Source organism: Phalacrocorax aristotelis, chromosome 1 (assembly GCF_949628215.1).
Source record: "Phalacrocorax aristotelis chromosome 1, bGulAri2.1, whole genome shotgun sequence".
In the NCBI taxonomy this organism is placed as follows: domain Eukaryota; kingdom Metazoa; phylum Chordata; class Aves; order Suliformes; family Phalacrocoracidae; genus Phalacrocorax; species Phalacrocorax aristotelis.
Window position 1 is genome coordinate 185192466 of NC_134276.1, and position 18892 is coordinate 185211357.

Genomic DNA, 18892 nt, shown 5'->3' on the forward strand with positions numbered 1-18892 from the left:
CAGAACAGCTACAGTGCAGTCTTCTAGATTACCGTATCACGTAAGTAATGCTGGTGGGGATGCAAGCTGCAAATGCACTGAGAAACGCAGTGCTCCGTAGGCTTCTACAGCTGCTGAAGAAGAGATGGAAACAGAGTCAGCCAGGACAGAATAAAAGCTTCTTGAAGGTGCAAGCCAAATTTGGCTGGCTGCAGCAGAAAAGCAGCCCTGTCAGGTTTGGGTCACTGAAACCATGTGAGTACTTCATCCTGGGAGTGGGGCTCCACCACCAGCATCTGCCTTTGCTCTGTGCCCACCTCTGTGCCACTGGTGTGCCATACAGCGCTGCTGGCTGGAGGGAGAGGATTTCAGGGGATCAAGAGTTTCAAGTCCTTCTCCCTGCTGCCATGCTACCCAGCACAGCAGGACCAGCTGGCTACCACCATGGTCTTTCTTCAGAGACAGGGAACTGCTTGCAAATGGCTGCTTCAAGCTGGAGGTGGCCAGGCATGGAGCTGCAGCTGTGGCTGTGGGACCTGAGCTGCTCCCTCCCTTACGGCCCTCCCGAGTGCTTCAGACCACTCCCAGCAACCTGCTGCCTTAGGAACACGGGCTGCCTTGTTCAGAGCCAGTCCTGAAAGCGGCTCTTTAATTCACCTATCTTCACCCAGGAAGAAATGGATTCAGTGCCTGGTGTAACCAAATTCAAAGGCCCCGAAAGGTCCACCTTGCATTTGTTGATGATGGTCCCTTCCACACCTGTGGCTGCCCTCCCTGTGAGATGAAGGCATAGGGAGCCAGCTGTACTCATCACATACTACCTGAGGCTGTGCCGTTCTGGTATCAGAAGCATCAAAACAAGTTCAGCATTACTGGCTACTGCAGCAATCAAACAAGTGTTACGGGAGGGAGGAGAAACATCTAGCTCTTTCCCAGTTTGATTAACATCACTTCTGGTCTCAGTTCCTACCATTTCAACAGTAGTAACAATGTGTTAATGCACCTACAGCACCTGTTGGCTCATGCAGGGCTCAAAGGAATGTTAATGAAAAATTATATTGCAAATACTGTCTAGGTACTAGGAAGAGACAGAGGAGAGGTTAATTATTTGGGGACCAGCTAAAAACATAGTACAGTCCAAAGTCAGCTGCAGCGCACTACTGAGACTATTTGGGAGACTCTATAGGCAGGTTGATTTAGTTGCTTTGCTGCTCCAGTGGGAAAGGCAGATTCACACTGTGTCATGCAATGCTGGTCCCCAGCCTATCTGTCAGATCTGGTAAGTGTTGTGCTGGGAATCTCCCCTCCCTGATGAACATTACAGGACGGGCAGGCAAACATGGTCAGATTCCAGAAAAGAGAAATGTTTTAGCTTCTGACCTGTAGGAAACTAGAAACCTGGCTGACTTAAGGCCACACTTACACAACACCTCTGACCCACAGGGACATGATGCCAAACACAATACAGCTGAGTAATTAAATGTTAGTTCAAAATCAGAGACCATTGCAACTCTAATTTCAAATCACTAAAAGCATCAGGGAATACTTCCCCTCCTCTACACATATGAGAATGAATTACTTATTGATGGGTTCAATAAAGCCTGATTCTAACAGATGCAAAAATATCTATTGTGCTCAGTATCTCAAGACACTCAGTGATTAACTACATACGTCCCTTTTGTTACACAAAGAAAAGCAGCAACTTTATAGCACGTCAGAAGAACTCAAAGGCAATAAAAGTGTATCTTTTTGTTAATGTTTCATATAACAGGCTTCAAACTTTCCAAGTAAGTATAAACAACTGCCATTCAATCAGCTTTGCAGAAATAATGCAGTTAGACCAACAATGTCAGGCATGTTCTAGTTTTTCTTCCCCTCTAAGGTTTGATTAAGAGCAACAAAGCTGGTTTTGCTCCTTCTCCTTACTTGAACTCAGTACTGCTGCTAGGTGGATCTGTATGCCCAGGTACGACCTGTCACTAAGTCCTGTAAATTCAGTATGCCATGTAGCTAAATGTAAGACACAGATAGGCACAAAACTTGTTCTAAGGCAACACTCCATCTAGTGATGGCAAACTGAGGTTTATCTTTTTTTAATTCACATGGCTGCATTTACAAATTGCATGCAATTCTATTGCTTAGGAAACAGCTGAACCAGTTCAATCTCATCTCAGATTTTTCATTTTTGGATAAAATCCTGTGTAACAACACTCATTACAAATCAAATTTCTACAATCAAATAATACATTCCAGAGCACTGCTGTGGAGTTGAAATTATCTGAATGTCACCATTACTGTTTTATCAATATAGATCACAGCAATATAATCTTAAAGCAATGCAACTCATCAGACATACATCTCACAACAACAAAGCCTATCACACACTGATTATAGCAGAATTTGTGAAAAGACTCTCCTTGCAGCTGAAAATGAAAATAGTCCTGTGAAAGATTTGCAAACAATTTCCAGCTTTTCTTGTTCCTAGAATTCCACAGGTTTTGTGCATTTGGGCTGGATATGGTGGTTTCAGAGGGCAGTGTGTGAAAATGCTAGGCCTGCTTTTGGAGTACTGCTTCATTATGTCAGGCAAATGCCTGCACTGCAAAAGAAGGGCCTCAGTGTCACATGTATGGCACGTACCCGTTGTCAGGGTAAAAGAGAACGACTGTGACAAATGAGAAGGTTTTTCAGCTAATTCATTTGTGTGTAGTCATCTCAGAGCCAAGAGGCTCCAGCTGGGACTGGTGCCTGATTATGCTAGAAGCTGTACCAAGTCAGACAGCATCCTTCTCTGAGCACCTTAGGGGCTAAGCAGACAATCAGACAACTAGTGAAAGAAAAGAACTACAGTTGTTCCTTTTCAGCAGATGAGGAACTGAGCCACAGAGCTAAAAAAAGGGCCCAGCCCTCACCCAGTATAAATTGGCACAATGCGATTCAGGTCAGCAGAAGTACACCAAGTTGCAGCAGCTGAAACAAACCCTGGAGTTGAATCTATAATGCCTGAAGCAAATACAATGCATCCAAGTAAGATTTAACTATCTGCAACCAGTGTAAAGGATGAAAAGTACTTAAGATACTGTACTTCACATGTCTTATTTGACAAAATCCACAGCATAAAATGATGGTGTCAGTTATCAAACTGGACAAGCACACAATGAAAACACTGCAATATAAACAGACAGCTCATTAAAAAGGTAGGGTATATAATGTGCAATAAGGGACAAGATACACCCACCTTTTCTTAGGGGAAAATGATTTTGCTTATCATTTTCTTACTCCCAAAGTAACTGAAAGAGTTGAAGAAATAAACTACTTTATAGTGGGTTCTGGCAAGGGGGCGAAAGACTGTTTCAGGGATTTTCAAAAGGAATTTATACATCTAGATCTTGAAAATATTCCAACAGAATATTCTGGGTTTTAATTACCCATAACAATGCTGTCCTTCCCCCCCATCATCCTTTTACATAAACACTACCTACACTTCCACCAAACTCAAAATATGTTTCCCTTCAAAATAAAAGCAGTGGATTTCAAATGCATTGTTTTATTCTCTGATCTATAACTATAGTACATTTCCAGTCTCTTTGCCTGGTCCACAGAAAGCAACAATGTGAAGGAGGGGTGGAGGGTCCATGCACCGGTTCCTCAGAGCCTCACTTCCCTGCCAGGAAAGGGACAGGGATATTTTACACTGTGGGACACTGACTCCCTTTCTAGCTGCTTGTTCCTGAGCTGTCAAACAGGCCATTTCTGGGACCACACTAACTTGTCCCTCTCTGTACATGATAGCTAGGAAATAACCCACTCCCTTGATAGAAGATACAGGAAAGCTAATAGAAAACAGGTGTCTGAGAGGATGGACAAAAGCAGAGCTCAGGAGAGCTACTGTTCTGTATTCAAAATAGAAAGGAAAAAGACTTGATACCCCTCAAACCAGTGACTCCCAGAGAAAAAAAGCATTTTGGGACTGAGAAATTCAATGCAGATATAAATCCATGAGTAACAGCTGTGGAGGCAGAATCAAGAAAATGAACAATTCTAGGATAGGCAAGAAAGACCCGAGTCTGACCCACTAGAAACAAATGCTACGGTGCCAATAATGGCATGAGAAACGTTATAATTTTGTTGTTTAAATGGTGTTTAGGAATGTACCCAGGTCTGTCACTCAAATTTGTGGTAAGCACAAATAAAGTGAAGCTGTAGATCAAGAGTTGTTCCCTTCTAGTCCTTCTAATTCACTTTTATTTGTCAGGGTTATTTTTGAACGTTTTACATCAGTGCTAATACGGAACATTTCCATGATCCATAGAAGGATGAGGATGTAGAAAGGATAAAAGTCTCTATGTGAGAGACTTTGCAGGAAGGAAAATCTATTACTTGCTACAGAAAGGTTTCTCCCAAGGTTACCTCACTTGAACTTGTCCCCTTCTCCTTCAGAGATCTGCAGTCCATGGGAGGCGTAGTACTGCAGAGCCAACCCTCACAGTAGGCTTCTTTGGCAAACATTGCACAATGAGCCGAGTACAAGCGCGTGTTCAAAATGCTTGCCCATTTTTGAAATGCTGTTTGACAGGCATGCCTAAAATCTGCTAGTGAAGGGCAACGTGCTCAGAGCGGAATGAAACACTCCACATAATATCTGAAAAAAGTAGCCCAGGCCATACGGCTCTGTAAAACCTTGCCACGTGTAATGGCTGCGGACACCAGTAACAGAGACAGATCTGCCATCAGTTTTATTAAAGGTGAATTCCCATCTATCCTGACTCCTCTGAAAAACCTGTCACTGGTCACCTGCCCTTATGGCAAGGCTCCCATCTTGAAAGGGCAAGTAGTACATGAATAAAAAACCACAGTAACCCCTCACATACAGAAATCCTGAATGTCAGAGATGCAAAAGCTCTTTGCTAACTTCACTAACACAGATGTTTCTCGTGGGTTTTGACTTGTATTTTATTATTGTGTCTTTAAATGTTACAAAACCCACCAAAGGTATGATGGAAAGTCCTCAAGACATTGAAGCGCTCACTTCTTCAGGAGCTGTTGTGCTGAATGGGAGGCTTTTAGAAGGACACTCATTCAAAGTTTGGTAACTTCCTTGGGAACAAACTATACATTGGTGCTTTTTGCTGTTGCTTCTTAGGAAACAAAAAATTTTATACATCACTCTTGAATCAAATGTACAGCTGAGAGGATCTACTCTGACAGGAATGACAAATTATTTTGTATATCCTGCTTTGTCTATGAACACAAAATCATTTCTTGCTTATAATTTCAAAGAAAAACTACTATACTTGTGTATTCTGCTTAAGTGCAAATCAGGATTCTCCTCTCATTTGTATACGTGCAAATTAATCCTATCACATTACTGAGTGTAAATCCAGTCAAAAGTCACAATCAAATTATGTTTGCAAAGGTAAATAGATTTTCTAAAAAAAACCCCAAACCTCTAAAAATCAAGTCTTTACCCACTTTGTGTGGACAAGACCATATTTCCACTCTGTGTTTTACCTTAACTATTCAAGCAAATGATATCTTCTTCTATGCACTTGATGTTGTGTGTGGTGTTTCTTAATGTGCTCGCACATTGTACCAGATTTTCATCAGAACAGCCTCTTCATCAGTGTAAAACTGAAAATAAATGGAACTGTCCCCACTTTATGTATTTGTTAACAAGACCAGACTCTGTTCCATTTTGCTGATAACATTCCTCTGTTATTTTTTAACAATGACATATACAAAGCAAAAATAACTTTACAACGTAGCTAAATTCACTACTTTTTTTCAGGGTATTACAAGGAACTAGAAGAAAAAAGCACAGGAGAGCCTAAATAAAGATTTTCTTCAATCTGTTAACCTTCTAATTCTCTTATTAAAACTCTACCAAAGACAGAAGACCAGACTTTCTGCAGAGAAAAAAAAGTAGCAGGCTACTCATTAAACATGTTGATGTTCAAGTGGAGTAGCAAGGAGTGATCTACAGTTATACATTTAAGAAATTTACATATAAATATATTATGAAAAAGACATTTGAAAAATGGTTATTATTTAAAAAAAAAATCTGTCTGCTCGTACCCTAATACCTACATACGCAGAGATCCAGCACTAGTCATACAGAATGTTGTTAATTATCTAACTCTCTTTGACCTTCATTTCTTTCAAGTTACCCAGAAGGAAAAAATTCTATTCTCTTTATTTATAAGAATATTCCCATTTTGGTATTAATGGGATTATTTTGCTAGTTTGGTTAAAGATTCACATACAAGAGCTTTCTCAAAGAATCTTACACATAAGCACTTCCTGGCTTCTGTCTATTCCACTCAGCCACTACAGAATTTCTCCAGTTTATTGAAGAATAAATTCTCCTTTTGGAATCAAATACTATTTTCAGGTAGCTTTTAAATCACTCAGACGTATCTGATTGTACTGTCAGATAAAAAGTTGCTGTAAGTCATAAGGGTTGCAAGAATTTGCACGATGGGACTTGCAAAGCACTCAGCAAGGTAGCTACGGCGTGCAACTCCACAGTGATGCTGAAATACTCCATGGTCTTTCAGAAGTCTGGAGAAACCTGTAAATGCTCACAAAAGACACTACAGAGATGAAACAGTTCATCTCCCCTGGACACACAAGGTTTAATAATCCAGTCACCACAGGCTCTTGCCCATTAGCAAAGTCACTAAGAACATAACACCAAAAAGAAAAAAAAACCAGAAAAAGCAGTATATTGGCTGACGCATGAGTTACTGTCTGCTTGCTCAAATAGAGGTATTCAGAACGTGGGTTTATAGTTTATATTTTCATATTTACTCATTTAATTAACAGCTTTTCCATTACGTCTCTCAGAAAGCTAACTAAATATGTGAATTTTTCATTAAAATAGTAAAAAGTTCTATTATATGATAACAGCATTACTGCATATCCAGCTTTAATGTGTGTGGTCTTGCACTCAGTCTGAAACTAAGGCTAAAAATAAAATGATGCCCCCGTACAGCAGTGAATGCAGTAGGTGCCAGAAATATACATATGTTGGTATCTTGCCATCTCAATTATCAGGGCAGACATAATTAAACACATTGTGAAAATGACTAATTTCTTCAATTCTGTACTGTGGAAAAAATAATAAACTTGTATTTATTTCCTTACTATAAACCAGCACATGTCCTTTAAAATGAACTAATGCTCACCTGCATTACACTGAATTTGATCTGTTGTTTTTCAATTAGAAAATATGCAAGCTCTGCATTTAAAAAAACAGTGTTTATATTTACATTGGATAAAACATTCTGACAAACAGGACTGGAATAAAGACCTCTGTGCCACCTCTTGAACAGCCTAGAATGGGTATTGTCTCTGATACGCTGTCCTAGACCCACTGAAACTTAAATTCCTTTCAAACCGTGGCCAGGCAGAACTAGGAGAAGTGGAGATCACCCTGCCTGCAAGAGTTAGACATGTTCTAAAGGAGTCTCACTGATGAAACACTGGCAGGGAAATGCTACTTTTGCCCTTTGACCAGCTATGGAAACAGCTGAGCGGAATCCTTGCAGAGCTGCAGCTCTGGCCTCAAGTTGTGCCACCCTCATAACATTTCTTTTGAATTTGGCTTAAGCGATGGTTCCTCTCAGCTCGTCATGTTGGGTCTGTTTACTCTCCGTGGAGAGAAACATGCACCTCTAGGACCTGATTCTTCCTATCCTACTGTAGATGTTTGAAAGCACCCCAACTGTACCTTCATCCCTCCATTGACTATACAGACACAGTGATTAAAATCGGGTAGATATGTATCCACAGCAGTCATCTATAACAGGCACTCAGGGTCCCTTCCTTCACTCCAAAGAGGGTGGATGCGGTGATGTGTCACAGCAAGGTTGGCAGAAGAGGTAGGAACACAGCCTGAGCCAGAAGCTAGCCACACTATCCATGAGGTCCTGTTGTAGTCCTGCAACCCTCTCTGCGATCTGTTTTCTCAGATTGCCTTAATATTTCTGCAGTCATAACTTTCACATTTACATTTCAGAGACAAGTCTTCTACTCTGACTCTCACCTGTGCTTTTCTCCCTGACCCGTCCCCTGATTATTTGGTGAATTGCTTGGACTGGAGGAGCCTTTGCACACTAGGAGAGTGGGGCTGGGAGGCAGCCAGGGTTTGTTACAGAATGGAAAACAAAGCTAAAAAGTGCATGTGCCCTTTAGCATCGCTCATGTATAGCTGTCTATATAAGGTTCAGCTGTCTGTGTTCTCTTCACACGTCTCCCTGGGTTATGGCTAATTGAAAAAAGGTAATTCTTCAGGGCAGGCACTGCTCAGTCCTTTATTTCTTTCTTATGCTCTACATAGGGCTTAGATAAATATTAAATTATAATAATACTAAGAAGACAAAGCCATCCTTTACAATTACTTGATTATTTTTCACAGCATTGAGAACAGGTTTCCAAACTCAATTGGTTTTCTCTTGTTGCTAAACGCAGTATTAACACTACCATTTGGAGGGACAGAAAAAGCCTGTACTCAAAAATTAGATGAGACTTACTCTGTGCTCTTAGTTAGTATCAGTCTTAAACAGAAATTGCATAATACTAAGTGTTTTTTTTCTTTTTTCCTAATTTACCAGTTTGTTGCTAAAGCTTGTTAAGTTAGAAAAAAAATCTGTGAAACAGACAACACTATTAAAAAGAATTTCTAGAAACGTAATTCTAAAGCATACTTCAGTCAAAGGATCATGATCTTCACTTGTGATTTAATACTTTGCTGTCTCGACTTTATTGCAGTAGCAATGCAATGATGCCAGAGCTACACTGTAAATAAAACATGCCAACTTAGTTGCATAGTCCAAATAACTTTAAATAGATAAATAACTCCACCCCACAACATCAGTCAAAAATACAATTAAAAACAGCCTCTTGCTTTGTGTCGTAAAAATACGGAATAGTACTCAGGACAGGTTGTTTCAAATAAAATTCTTCCCTACATTCAGTAACTCCAAAGTCAAAGTACTGGAACTTCATTTTTCAAAGTCGAAAGGATGATTTAATAATTATTTGGTATGAAGACAACTCTGTTTCTCTACCCTGCATACAATATCAAATTCAACATAGCTTGATACATCCTGTTTTTTTATTCACTCTTTCATTACAGCCCTGTGAAGTACAATAATTTATTATACATTCTCTTGAATCTTTTGAAACAGCAAACAAAACGTAAAATGCGAAGGGAGAGAAAGGAAAGCACCAGAAATCTCACTAGAAAAGCAATATTCCCTTTCTTACCATCTTTGTTCTAGCCATGAACGGCACTGAACAGTGGTGGACATTGGAAAATAAAACTCAGCTGTAGGACTTTATGCAGCTTTAATGTCCTAGTACAGCAGTGATAAATTCTGAGAGCCACCACAGTGTCACCACTATGATAATTACTAAAGCAATAGATATCTCATTAAAGAGAAGTAAGTGTCACAGAAACAGTCTTTGCTAGCAGAGTTAGTTGGTAATGAACTGGAGAGAAAGGACCCATCAGTTCTCAAATTCTTTGCTAAACTTCAGTTCAACAGCCTAACATGACTAGGACTAAAAGCAAAAGTCACTCAGGCCTTTGATGCTCCTTTTCCTTGCCCCAGCCCAAATGACCTAATTCTTCACAGAGCATTGGGTGAGTTACTCACACAGGCTCACTCCAGACAAATGCAAAAGGTAGAGCATAGCATCACATGAAGGAGGTTTTTGGCCATATACTTGTGACCCAGATTCCTTTCTTAACAGCTAGATTCAAAGAAGCAGGCATCAGGCAGACTACAGGGAATCATCTCCCCAGTTAACCTTGCTGGCAGAAGACATTACAGTACAAGGACCTGTCATCAAAGTAAAGAAACTTTCATCTGAAAGTGGAATCTTAATAGCAAATACTAAATTTCATCTATTAAAATGCTCTAATGTGTGTGTGTACCTAATATTGTAAATGCCTGAAATACAGAATTATTTCTTTCTTGTTTGGCTGAACTTCTCTCATCTTTCTAATAGAAGCTTTGAATTTACAAAACAGCTAGCTTCTGTTTCTTTTTCTCATGTCGTTTTTGCAGAAAACACCTTCTAATCTGGAAAGTCATGCAGTTCTTACCTGGTAGTCTAAGAAGAGAAATCAGCAATGTTCTCACAATAAAAGGTCAGCAGGCTTTTTGCTAAGTCACTGAGAATGGTGTTACAAAATGCCTCTACTAATAGGAATTGCAAACTAAACATTTATTTACCTTTACGCAATCTTAACACCATTTGCTCTAGAGGAAATAGTGTGACTAGGCAGACTCAGCAGCTTGAATGAAACATTAGAAGAGTGTACCTGCATGACAATAAGAAGGTCAAACACCAAGATGAAAGACGCCAAGAAGGCTCTTGAGACCTCGTCACTTGGCAGAAATCCACGATTCAGCTTGTCCCAGCTGATCCAGTCAGTAGTGATGACAAGCACAACTACAGAGGTCAGAGTAAACAGAACCGTCCTGCAAGGGAAAAAAATAGCTCAGAGACAATATGATAGTAATGAAGATGCATCATTCTATTTTATGTGTCTTCTAATGGTCAGCTAATGCTTTATCAGTACTTTTCCACTGATGAAGAGACTGAAGAAAATTAAGTGTACAAACAAATAGTTTAATTCAGAATAGGAAAGCAGTCAGTTGTATCCTCAGTAAAAAGAAATTTAGTAGCTAGTACTAAACATGGTGCAAAATTAGGCTGCAGTGTATCACTCTTGTTCTTCAACCCATATTTTTCACTGAAGATACAAACCAATTAAGTGAAATAAGAAAGAAGTAAACTACAATAATGTACCAATTATGGTATGATCTAGGCCAAATTCAAATGAACAATTTGAGAGAACATTTTCTAAGGCACCAAAGACATTAGAACCTTCGAAAATACTCTTCTCAGCTGTAGGAGCTATAAGACACCAACTGTGAAGTTTAATTTTTATACAGAAACACGTCTGTATGAAAGAAATTTTCATTGCATTAAATTAATCTTTAGTAAATTCTGGTGGTTGCACAAAGATTTAGCTTCGTGTCTCCTAAGATGTCCTCTGTACAAGTTTTCCACACATCTTATGGCATATCTGAGAAGTCAGTGAAGAGTAAATTACAAAAGTAATAAAGCCTCCATATGAGAACTCCAGAAGACAGATTTGGCTAATTCATACAATTTTGCAATATGGTATTTAAGAAAATATCTTCCTAAGCTATCCCCTCAAAATAGCTCTGCATCATTTCCAGCAGCACTTTGGTGATATCCTTCAGAGGTGGCAGCGATGACTGATTGTATTCCTGGTTCCATGGAAGAAGGCAAATCTAGCTGATAATTTGAGGGGGAGCAAGGCTTCTCCCAGTAGCCATGGCTGTCAGTAAATCTGTGCTATAATAGGGGCATATCAGCATCTGAATGCACAGACATGGCTAAATAATTGCGGCAGGGTGGAGTTTTTTTTCTACAGCAATAAAGCATCATTTTCTTCAGCTACCGAGGGCTGTAAAACAATGTGAAGAATATTTCCCGTGACACTTCCACATGCGACAAATGCTCAGAAGAATAAAAGAAAAATCTGTACACCAGTAGTCACAGGCTACCAGTCTGTAGGCATTTCTTTTTATAAATCAGCCTTGGCTGTGTCTGTGTAGAGAGGGAAAACAAATACGCACATAAACAGTAGTGTACGCATTTGGACTTCTGAACATCATTCTTCTGTGGCACGATGGGCTGCGTTTCTTCACAATATAATGAGACGCAAAATGACTTGATTGCTACCACCTTTACCTCTGAGCATTTATTTCTATTCTTAATAAATAAATTCAGTTATATTCAACACTGTGGTTGGCACCGTAACAGTATCCCTTGAGTGTATTACCAGCATCTGGGCCAGAAAGAAACGAATGAGGCATATTAGACTTAATTAGACCTAAGCAATATTCAAGCCTGCTTATCCCCAAAACATTTGCTTAGCTACTACCTCACCTGTCAGTACCTGAACCTGACAGACTATTCTACCGGCTCCACTTTGGCACATACCCAGAAAGGCTTAATTCGGAAAGGCGATTCATTATAGTGCTTCTCTCATGCATATAGTCTCTTGAGACCCACAGAAGTGTTTTTTTCCCACCTATTTTGCCTTCATATCTGAAATTCACATGGATGTAAATGTTCTCATTTAAGCTGAGAAGTTCTCCAGAAAGGACACAGTCCTCAGTGCTTGTCTGCCAGCCTGTGCAGCCTGCCCTGGCCTTTGGGCGCGCTGAGTTTCATTGTCTTCATGCTGAGAAACCCACATCTTCTGGTGCATGGACAATTTAGAAACATAATGCAAGTCTGCGTAGTTTGCTATGGGAACCATGTACCCAGAAACTAGACACAACACTATTCTGCCTCAGTCCTGTTGAATTACGCATTTGCATTCTGGAGCAAGAGTTCAAAGCATCGCAGGTTAGACTTTGGCCTGTATGCAAGCAAAGTCAGACACATTTTTATGCATAGTTCATCAGGATGCATGCAAAGACCAATGTGTGTTCTTAAGCCCTGATTTCCTTGAGTAAATGCAGATGCACTTAAAAAATCGCTTCATTATTCATTCTGAAATGTCAGATAGGAAGGGAAGGGAGCTGCTAACAGTATAAGAAAAAGTAACCAACAAAAAAGGTTAGAAATATACTTTTGAAATAGTTGTGTTGAACAGCATAATTAGTTCTCATTTGTATTTTTGATCTATGATACCGGAACACAGCAAGGTATTCAGCACATGCTTTTGGAGTTATTACAAACTGAATTTGTCTGGGTTAGAGTTCAGTTTACTTCTTGTGAAAGTACAGCATTGCCCAGTGTCCTGGGGATTAAGAGAAGAAGCTGAGGATTTCATTTAACTTGACATAACTTGTATCAGAGGAACCAATGTGAGCTACCCTGCAATACTTAGGCCAGTGTAGTTTGTCCTTTGCTCTGCAATGCACATTACTGAGAAAGAGATATGCCATCAAACTATTCACAGCATTGCTGCCAGGACCTCTCCATCGTCTGCCTACAGAAGTGCCATGAGGGGAAAGGCAAGAGAGGCAACCACTCTTCTCTGTACCAGACATTAAAAAATGCTACTTCTTTCTCTACTTCACAGAGGAAATACACTTTTATATTTCAATTCTAATTCTGACTTGCTGTATTGAATGATTATGTGCCCAGGGCACCTATTCAGCTACAATAACACACATTTTACAACCTAGGCCATACTTTTCAAAGTACAAGGTTTCTATGAAGAATAAAAATAACAAAAGAATGTGCAAAAAACCACTGTCCAGGCCAATTGCACACCGAGAAGTTAAAATTAATTAGGTCCAGAAAAGTCAGTATCATGCTTATCACTGCCAGTGATGATCTAAAATCCCCAGTTCTACACCAAACTGAGGGAAAGCTTGAAGAGAGGAACTTTTTACTGCCAGGAACCTCTCAAGAAGCAGGCAATTTTAAAAAATGTAATGTTTGATAGCCAGGACGGAGTTTGGTCTTGAATTTGTCAGACCAAGTCATTCATGCCAAACTGAATCCACAATGCTGGCCCTCACTTGCCAGCAGAATATTAATTTTGTCCTCACACACTTAGTAAGGGCCAAACCAGACACCTTTGCCTTCTGCACCTTCCCACAACAGCAGTTTCTTGCACCATAAGCTTTGACCAAGCTGACCTACCATTTAGCACCTATCATCCAGCATATTATACACTATGAGAGGTTATGTACAACATGAGCCAGAAGCTTGAGCAGGTTTTTGTCATTGGTGGTGGCTGCAGACAATCCCTCATGGCAGACAGTCATAACCTCAACCCTGCAGTCTCTATCATACAGAAATGCCATTTCTGGAGGAGAAAGGCCGTGACACCTCATTTGCATTTACACTGCTAGCATCAGTAGTAGGTACAGAACAGCCACATGCAATGGGCCACCTTCAACAAACTATGCCAAGTAACTGTCATTAATTTACCTACAATGTCTCCACAGTGTCATCCTAGTGTTCAAGAACGTAGCCATCTTCCTCTGAAGTCTGGACAACCCAACCCTAGACAAGTTATTTGGAAAGCACTTAGAGGTGGGGAAATTCAGAGCTGGTGTGTTATATCACCAGTCACACACTCCCATCACTAGAGCCATCCACAGCTTTGCTCTGTGTGATCCCTTGAACTTTGCAAAAGTCTGAGACGCTGGTCACACACAAACCTTCTGTTTGCTCAGTGGAGGTAATAGCTATGTGAATAGAAAAAGGCTGTCACTGCAGCATAATGCAGACCCTGGTGGATAACAGGTTTTCATGAAGTGTTTAGAAAACAGGGCAACTTTGATCCAGGGCAGTCCAGTATGCAGGTATTGACCTGCGCTGTAGGAAATGCTGCATATTCCCTGTGGTCTCTGGGGAATATCAGTCCATAAAATTTTATATGTCCATAAATCTCACAGCATGTTCATCGAGCTAGCACTGGGCCGCTTTGCTATGAGATCACAGACTTCATTTGTTCACCTAGATACAAGTTTCCTAAACCCTGTGCACATGAAGCCAGTATAGTGTGCACTGCATAGCTTCTACTAAAGAAGGAACTCTGCTAACAGGACGTTCGCTGGAAACAATAGGTTTCATTTCTCTGTGATAGTCCATACATACCTACATTGCCCATACATGCAACGGCCATCAGGCATATTATCTCAGCCCTATTTCTGCCTGTCGGGCTAAAAATATCACACCCTTCTCTTAAACACCTCTTGCTCTTTCAAAAATAATATAAAAATTCTCCCCAGATTTTCTGTCGCTCTGCCCCTTGCATTCAATGCCTGAGCTGTCACTTGCCATGTGAAGACCAGAGATCAGGCCGGGCTTTCCTACTGATTCTTCAGATAAAAAGCCTGTTGTAAAGGCAAGTAGCCCTTCACCATCCCCCCCTTGCTAGTGCTCTTCCCTCACCCTCTGAGAAAAGCTCTCCTCACAGGGCTTTCTGAGAAATTTCTCTGCCAGTGTCCCAGTGCCCAGATGCCCTGCATGCCACACTCTGGCATGGCTGTGGCCAAAGGGTGAACAAGAACTGAGAACACTTAAATCAGAAGTACAGGTACATTAAATAAACAAGGCATACTTACAAAGTGTAATGAAAAAAATAACCTGGACACAAACACCAAGGACAAAAAGCCAATGCAACATCACAGCAAGGAAAAGTAACAGAAACAGAATAGGGCTAGTTGAGGCCAACACATTCCCTAGAAAATACAATTAGAATAGTGTGTATTTGGGTGAGCAAAGCTGTGCCCTTCTTCAGCAGACAGTACTCTAAAGTTAAAGTGCCAGGCTACCTGCCTTCATCCACTCCAAAATATTGAGGCTAGGGTGGGATTTCCAAAAAAGCTCTTCCAGAAATCCTCAATGTTCAGTGAAAGAAAGCAAAAACCCCTAAACCCAGTGGAGTGAGTAATCCATCCAGTTCTGTGAGGACCTAAATATTTTTGTAGAATTCTTTGCCAGAATCTTTCTCCAGTAGATGTTTTCATTCCTACACTCTGGGCTACTTCATGGGTGACATCACTCCACAGTGGCAAAAGTAAAGATTACTTTTCCCATTTCCTCCAAGCAAGCCTGGCTTATTTCCATTTCCTTGTGGTAGGGACAACCTGAGATACTCAACTTCCTGGGATGTGAGGAGCAGGAGCTGCCATACTGCATGCTGGATTAACTGTGTTAACAAGTTAATTCCCAAAGCAGTTTTGTAAGCTCAGTCTGGCAGTGAAGACTCTCCAGACTCTGCAGACTCCCTTACAACGTTGTTTTATCAGTGCCCTCATCTTACTGCAGACACTGTCCTTGCCCTGGCTGAGTGGTCCATCATTCTTCTCCCTTGGTCTTGCACCCACATAATACTGAGCTTATGAATGGGATGAGCTCAAATTTGTCTGGGGAGAAAAGAAAAAGTCACTTAATCTTGGGATCTACAATGCAGTAGTTGTTCTCTGAATGTGTAACTGCATTCAGATACATCAATCATTCTCTAGAGCCATAACTAGCAAGAAATAAAGACTTCCTCCCATAAGAAGCCAACAATTTGGAAACTCCTTTTTGAAGAGTGTGGCAGGGAATGTCACAGTTGAGTCTCTGCAGCTCAGCACGCAGGCTGACTGCCATACTGGGGTTTGCAGCCTGTCTGCCCAAAGGGAAATCCCACCACTGCCATCTGAAATGCCACAAGCGCCATCCTATGCCTGTGCAGGCCGTGCCTTGAGAGAGCACTGTGTGCCAGAGCACCAAACGGACTTCTCTGAAACACAAAGTTGGGCTCTTGAGGAAGAGCTGTGAAAGACTAAGCCAGGAAAGGAGACAAAGGGAATACTTGCGCTTTGCAATCTACTACAACCAATGTCAAGTGTTGATGCAAACTTAAAGAGTTTCTGGCTTTATTTCAGGGGCAGGGAGGGTCACATCATTAATTTTGTTTTAATTCCAAAATAACAGCACTAGCCCATCTAGTAAAAGGTTTTCCTGGCTATACCTGTAATCCGCCCATGCAAGTGCCCATACTCTAATCGCTCATTAACATTATGGGCCATGACAAAGACAGTTGAAACTGGAAGGCTGGCTTGCCTGTGCCCTTCACTAAATCAATATGCCAAGCATGAAGTTACTGATGTTATAAGAGATCTTGGCTGAAAGAAGACACAATGTACTGCAGAGATGTTATGTCCTGGCTGCTTAGAGACACCCTCTTTTGCTGTTTTCCATGTCCTGCCTCCCACATCTGGAATTCCCTAGGCAGAGTCCATGAGACCCTGACTCAATCTCTTGCAGCCCCAATGCAGCACCACAAAACCATTGACAGCACAACCCCTCCGGACCTGTGCCAAAAGTACTTTTGACTCCATCCAGCCACATCTTCAGGAAAGTCTGTGTTATTTGTCTGTACTGAGCTGAAAACTGAACAAAACAGAATTTGTACCTGGAAAGATAAACTAAGAAAAGTATACAACTTTACAAAACATTTGATGCTGGAAACAAGAACCATTTCCAATCTGAGTCTCCTGATTCTTCATGTCTAGATCAGCAGGGCAAAGTGTACCAAAACCAAATTCTGGTCTGAGATGGGACCTCATTTCTCAAACTGTCACACAGTGAAAGTGAAGTTTTCCCCTGCTCAAATACCAAATACAATTCTTTGCACAACCATACATAAGGGGAAGATAATATTACCTTCAATTTACTATCAACTTTGAGCTGCTCATTGTTAGAGCTATTTAGAATTTTCTTGTCTTGCATGACCCTTTGCCAAATCTTTTATGAAGCTACAGCTTTGATGATCAGATAGCAAGAGTTCGGCTAAGATCAACTGAAGAGATGAAAGACAAACTTTGGCTATTTTCCTCGTCTTCATTTTGTCTTTTCCAAGAGGCAAAAAACAGTATCTTGCCCTTTGACAACACCTTTTCCAGAAAAAAACCTACCTGTGCTTAGGCAAAAGTCTCTCTTAGGTTTGTATGACATAGCGCTTTGAGAACTTTTCATCACACTTTCACACATAATTGCCACTAACTAGGTTATTTAAAAACTGTTAAACATTGCTAATAAGCATTCCAGGTATTGCTTAATACTGTGTACATTTGGGACAGAAGGACACATTAACAAAGAAATTACATGATAAATTCTGTATTCCTATTATTGTTCATTACGGAAATGAGCATATATACTTAATAATATATATATGTGAACTTACTAAATACTAGCATATAGTCTAGGTATACTTAAACTCTAAATAAAATCACCTAGCAGTTAATCAGCATTCATCAAAACTTTCAGCTTCAGATGGTGCTGTAGGAAACAGAAATACGATTCTAATCAATGTTTTATAAATTACTATTTATGTTTTCAATTACAGTGGTTTATAATGTCAATTTTTCATGAATGTGCCAAAATAGTTTAAAAAACCCTGTGAAAACAGATTCAGAAAGGGAGGAACAAATTTTACTGCTCTTGATATTTAAAAATGCTTTCTAGTCCTCAGGAAAGGAAGATCATCCATCAAGTTAAACACTCTCCATAATTTTTAATCCCAGAATCAGCACTGGCCAAACACACCATCCCACAGTGTACAATAACTATAAAGAACAATGCTACTGCAGATGTTCATATGTAAATGCCAACACTTTTTATTTCACTTGTTTTAATTAAGAAGGGTTCTGTTATTAAATCTGTCAAAAACAGCAACTCTAAAACCATTTAAAATAAAATATTTAGCCTGTCTGTTGCTTGGTGTCAGCAGCACTTTTGCAATTTAGCAAGTGTAAGGGACAGATGCTCTGCTGGTGAAAAGCATCTGGGTTCTCTGGAGCAGCACGGATTCAAGCCTCCAGCTGGCCACTGCTCTTATGCCCCAGTGGGACAGTGCTCTGAAAGGAGAGAGAGCAGGGAATCGAGAGCTCTGCCTTTATCAGCAGCTACTGCAGTGCAACAGGGTAGTTGCTGTGGTTTAGCCCCAGTCAGCAACCAAGCACCGCACAGCCGCTCGCTCACGCCCTGCACCCCAGTGGGATGGGGGAGAGAATCGGAAGGACAGAAGTAAGAAAACTTGTGGGTTGAGATAAGAAGACTTTAATAATTAAATTATTATTATTATTATTATTATTATTATTATTATCAGTAGTAGTAGTAGTAGTAGTAGTAATATAAAAAATGTAATGAAAAGGAAAACAATGAGAGAGAGAGAAACAAAACCCAGGAAAAACAAGTGATGCAACCGCTCACCACCTGCCGACCAACGCCCAGCCAGTCCCCGAGCAGCAATTGCTGCCCCCCGGCCAACTCTCCCCAGTTTACATACTGAGCATGACATCATATGATATGGCATATCCCTTTGGCAAGTTTGGGTCAG

The 18892-nt window shown here is 40.5% G+C and overlaps 1 protein-coding gene across 4 annotated transcripts in view; it reads right to left on the reverse strand.

Moving 5' to 3' along the window:
• Positions 1 to 18892, reverse strand: part of TMEM117 (transmembrane protein 117) — a 237064-nt gene that overhangs the window by 31172 nt on the left and 187000 nt on the right. For all 4 annotated transcript variants that reach the window (XM_075080966.1, XM_075080963.1, XM_075080965.1 and 1 more), the window contains one exon: positions 10313 to 10472. In XM_075080966.1, coding sequence (XP_074937067.1) covers positions 10313 to 10472 — 160 coding nt within the window. The remainder of the gene's footprint in view (positions 1 to 10312; positions 10473 to 18892) is intronic.